The sequence below is a fragment of the Rhea pennata genome, chromosome 2 (assembly GCF_028389875.1).
Source record: "Rhea pennata isolate bPtePen1 chromosome 2, bPtePen1.pri, whole genome shotgun sequence".
In the NCBI taxonomy this organism is placed as follows: Eukaryota; Metazoa; Chordata; class Aves; order Rheiformes; family Rheidae; genus Rhea; species Rhea pennata.
The window spans coordinates 55,527,842-55,533,024 of record NC_084664.1 but is presented as its reverse complement, the minus strand read 5'-3'; the positions used below and the strand labels follow the sequence as shown (position 1 = coordinate 55,533,024).

The 5,183-nt window shown below is 50.3% G+C and overlaps 1 gene segment (V, D, J or C); it reads left to right on the top strand.

Moving 5' to 3' along the window:
- The first annotated feature begins 385 nt into the window (after positions 1 to 385).
- LOC134136575 (Ig kappa chain V-VI region NQ6-8.3.1-like) lies at positions 386 to 1,440 on the top strand. The segment is given in 3 exon segments: positions 386 to 438; positions 556 to 855; positions 1,409 to 1,440. Coding segments are annotated over 3 exon segments (375 nt in total).
- Positions 1,441 to 5,183: the final 3,743 nt, after the last annotated feature.

The window sequence follows — 5,183 nt, the reverse complement described above, 5'->3', positions numbered from 1 at the left end:
TCTTGTTCTGTTTCTCACAGCACACCTGCTTCTAGTCTCAGCTGAAGGACGGGTCGCCTAGCTCAGTGTCTAACAAACCCCACAGTTGGGAAGGGTGGGCTTGGACATTTGGAGCCATTGTGTGTGTGCTTAGCAGGATTTGCATGTAAGCTGGAGAGGAACGTAGTAGATAGTGGAACAAAATGGGAGTATCTGAGCTCCTGACTACGCCATTCCCGCTGTGGTTGAGCTTGTCAGTAGATGTAATCCTCAGCGGCAACAAGTTGGAGAACTGCCATTGGCTCTATCAGACGAGTCATTTCCTCCTCCCGATTGCCCTACTCTCTTCCTAGCTAAAGGGCTTCACCGCATTTCTGCCTCGAGCTCAGTTCCAGGTGTAACCGCCCGCAGGCAGCATGTTGCTGCTGCCAGTCCTTCTGGTAGCTTCGTTTTGGTCTTGTAAGTCCTTTTGCCCTTCTCCTCCTCTTTGCGTGTGCTCAGTACTGAGAAGAGAATGCTTGTTCCAAAATCTGGTGCCTTCATCCCACCACCCAATGTCTCCCCTTTCTCTTGTAGGTGGAGACGCACAAGCAATCCCGGTACAAACGCCAGAGTTGGTGACGAGGATGGAGCGCAGCTCAGCCAGTATAGAATGCAGCATGAGCAGTGAAGACATTGTTCACTGGTACCACCAGCGTGCTGGACAGCCACCGAAGAGGATTCTGTATGTGTCAGGACATTCACCTACATTTGATGACAGTTCCAGTAGCCGGAAGTATAACGTTCAGAAAGATTCTAGCGAGCCCCGGTATACTCTCATAATAGCTTATTTAACCCCAAAGGATTCTGGCCTTTATTACTGTGCCTATTGGCATATCAAGATCACCACAGCATCAGAAGGGTAAAGTTAAACCGTACACAAAGCCACCCTGCACTCTGAACCACAAGCTCTGAACTGTGCCAAAATGCAGTTGCTTCCGTATTCCTCCCCTCTCAAACTGCTGTCTGCAGCGGGATAGGAAAAACAGCAGCTTCCCACTGCAGCTGTGAAATAGGTGATGTTAATAGTCATGATCGTACCCAGATGCTTACCGACATCCGTAACGTCCGGAAACTGGAGAGTCCCCATGATTTTAGGCCCCAAATGTATGGGGCTTAGCTGCTCAGATGAGGACTTGGTTGTGCAGAAAGTATTCACCGGGCCGTGAACACAAGGTGTCTGTGTGTGTGAACAAATGCCAGTTGTAGAAGGACCACTTTTGTGTCCTGAGGAGAACCCCTGGAGCACGGAGAGAAACATTTCTCCATGGCCTCAGTATTTTGCCCTGAGGAAAAGCAAGAGAGGGAACAAAAACAAGGAGAGAAGACCAGATGATCTTGCACATCCCCCCCTCTCCCACATCCTCCCTCCCAGATTGCTCTTGTCCTCCTTTTCCTTTCAGTCACTACAAACTCCTGTAAGCATCCCAGGAAGTCTAATTTCATCGACACAATTCCTCACCAACTATGTCCCGAGAAGAGCTTCAGCCCTCGTCTGTGGGCTAGGTCTCTGACAAGTGGAGAGTCCCCGGCACTTCAGGACTCATTAGTTCTCCTGGGCTTCACCATGAAATGGTAGACATTTTTCCTGATGTAAAAGCAGCATGTTTAGAAAGCTCCTTTCTCATCCTTTGGATGAGCCGTTGGGATTTTCTCTTCTAGGAGGTGCTAGAGTCGTGATGGGCCTGTTCTGGTGACTCCTCCTTGACTCGGCGTGAGTGCTCAGCCCTTGGCCAGATGAATCCTTCAGGGACGTGCCAGTGGAAGTCAGTGGAAGAAAGCCTTACCTTAGTAGGCCTAAAATTTGGCCAAGGGATAGCCACAGTGCTCTCCCATACTTGCTTCAACTCCTGCCGGAGTGGAAATGACTGGCTTTGCCTGAAGTTGTTTAAAGCTCTCCAGAAAGGGCAGGATTGGCTCCTGAAGTCAGCAGGCTCTCTAGGATTGGTGTGCACGGTGGAGGGATCAGCAGCGAATTCCCTCAGCTGCATTGTTACATCCAAGCTCTTCCCCTGGGGGTTTTTTATTTTGAAGGTGTATTTCTGCCATTCCTGCTTATGTACTGGGCCCCACTTTCCCCACCCACGCTAGAGAACTGCTGCCCCGGCGTTGTGGTATTTCAGCTCAAGTGAGGATTACGAGCCACTCGCACGTCCTCATCAGGAGGGTTTTGCGTGTGCCGCAGAAGGGCAGCAGCCTGCAGAGCTGTGTGATAGCCGAAACACAGGGTGTGAGGAAAACTGTCCTTCTTTGAAACGGCAGCGGTGTCCCAGATAGGGCTAACTTGCTTTTCCCTGCCCTGACAAAACTGATGAAAGCCCTCATGGGTCTTTTTTTTTGGGGGGGAGGGTAAGCCATGTCCTTCCCTGCTATGCACGCCTCCCAGGCGCATTCTCCTTGGAAAAATAGCTGAGCTGGCTGTCCTGTCTCCTCCAAAAGCTGTCAGTTTTCAGCAAAGGGAAAAGCCAGCTCCAGAAAGAAAAGTTGTGTCAAGATACCAGCATCCTCAAGAAGTCCATCAGAAGACAATCCGCACGTTGCCATCATTACTATTAATCATTTTAAGCAATTACTGGGCATGTGAATGTGTTTCGATTCTCTTCACAGTTGCTGTGATACACCTGTGGGCAATGCCGAAAGTACTAGTGTACTGTTAACTTGAGATTTCCTAGCTAAAATCAGAAAAATGGACAATGTTGAATTCAGTTCCTGGTATTACATAGCCCAGACCACCAAAGGCTCAAAAACTGCCCAAGCAGGCTCAGGAAAACTTTGTGTTAGCTCTCTCTGCCCTGGGTGAGATTACAGCAGTCAACGTTCAACCTTCTGGTGGACACAGAAGCCTGTACCTCGTGGGTGAGGTACATGAAATGTCATTTAATGCCATCACTCCGAAACAGCTCTACAAAACTCCTGATGACTTTATGATCTGATATCATGTAGGAGAGAAGGAGAGAAACCCCTGTTGTACCAAGGGTTTTGGCCTTGGGTTTGGAAGAAGAAAGAGTGAGGATTCTTTTTTTGTGAAAGGTGATAGATTGGTTGGTTTCCTTAGCAGAAACTCTTTTCCATTTATCTGCATGCTGTGAGCCTGGGGATTCAGTCGCTGCTGCCGTGACAGTGCTGTTGTCTGCTTTTCTTTGCAGATGGAGCTGCACAAGGCCTCAGGCAGCCAAAACCTTCCACGAGCAAGAGGTAGCAAATAACACCTGCCTGCTGCTTGGCTGTTTGAGGTCAGTAACGTCTGCTGCGCTGCGGCAGAGCAAATGATCCTTGGGAGTGCTTTCTGCAAGGCTTTGGAGAAACCTGCCAGCAGATGGTGGCAGATGCCAGGGGAGCTGGAGGCAGAAAGACAGGGGCAAAAGAGGGGTGGGGAGGGGAAGAAGAGAAAGAGCCCCAGCTCTGAGCGCAACTGTTCCTTTTTCGGCCGGTGTTTGCACCTCGTGGCTTTCTCCAGTGGGCAGCTGCTGAGGAGGGGAGATGCCAGGAAGAAGCCAGGGTCAGCCCGGGCTGGCTGAGCAGTGCCCTCAGCCCTGCTCTGCCTCCCGCAGCAGGCACCAGCGGGCGCCTAGAGGAGACTGTAACAACAAGGGGACGGCAATAATGTCCCAATACGCTCCTTGACTTCCGTGATGGCGAACCACAGCTCTGCCTGTTTGTGAGGCCTTAAAAATCTGGACAGGAAGAAGCGACCTTGAAGCTAATGCGCTTTGATCACATCTTGCAAAGAGAAGGTGAGCCTTTAGGAATCCTCTCAAGCAATCCCCTGGCCAAAAAGAGAAAAGAAGAAATGTTTGCCCCGGGAGTGGCCTCTCTTCTTACAAGGGATCTTTTTGTTTGTCTCCCCTTTCAATTTTATTCAAAGGGAAGTACTGATGTTAAGGCAAAGGCCCATGAATACTTGCCTAAGGCACCTGCAGCTGGCATGGCTGCACTGGGTGGCACTAAAAAAGTTATTGCCGCCCTCCCCCCTCCCACTCCAGATAGGCTTTCCCACTGCTCGACTCTGGTGCTGAGGTTGCTTCGACAAAGCTTGAAGGAGGGCGGAGAGAATGTGGCTGCTGAGGGTGTTTATTTTAGTGGCTGTTTTTTCTTGTAAGTGCTCTGCTCACCCTCCTTTCGGCATGCTCTTTTGTGGCCAGAAAGGAAGATCTATTATTTCTGTTTCACATTTCCATTTTTTTCCTTTCTTCTGCATAGGTGTTTCTGCACAAGCCTTGCGGCAAACTCCGATATCCATCACCAAGCCAGAAGGCAAAACGGTGATAATCAACTGCCAGGTGTCAGCTCCTGACTTTGCCACTGCCTTTATTCACTGGTACCGAAAGAGGCCGAATGGAGCTCCCGAGCGCATTGCTTACATGGCATCCAGGCTCTTCCTTGAAAATAGCGCTGATGATGAGAAGTTCAGTATCGAGAAGGACCTCTCCCTATCTGTCTGCACTCTGACAGTGAGCAAAGTAACACTGCAAGACACTGGAACCTGCTACTGTGCTAGGTGGGATGCACAACAGTAGAAAGCCATAGGCAACTTGCACAAAGATTGACGTGCACCGTTTCTCGAGCAAAAATCACAGAATCTCAGAATGGGTGAGGTTGGAAAGGGCTCTGGAGATGATCTAGTCCAACCTTGCTGCGCAAGCAAGGTCACCTAGAACACGTTGCGCAGGATTGCGTCCAGGCGGGTTTTGGAGATCTCTGGAGAAGGAGACTCCACAGCCTCTCTGGGCAGCCTGTTCCAGTGCTCTGTCGCTCTCACAGGAAAGAAATTCCTCCTCGTATTCTGGTGGAACTTCCTGCGTTCCAGTTAGTGCCCCCAAACACCCCCAAATATTTGAAAGGATGTGGGAACATCCCCACTCATTCACCCACCAGCCCCCGGTCAGACACAGCTGCTTCACTTGAACAGCAAAAAGGGCGCTTTCGTAGGTATGGCTGGATTGCCTCTGAGCACGGTGCCAGGCTGGCAGGGTGGGCTAGCGAAAGGAAGGGGAAATCTTTCCAAACTCGCCTTCAAGTGACATCATCCGGAAAATACCCACCAATCCCATTCTCATGTGGCAGTGTGACAGGAACGAAGTGAAACTAGAGTGAAGCACTGCTCAGGGCTGCAGGTGCAATCTCCCTCTTTAAGGCTGCTCTGCTGGTAGAGAATCTCCTTTTAT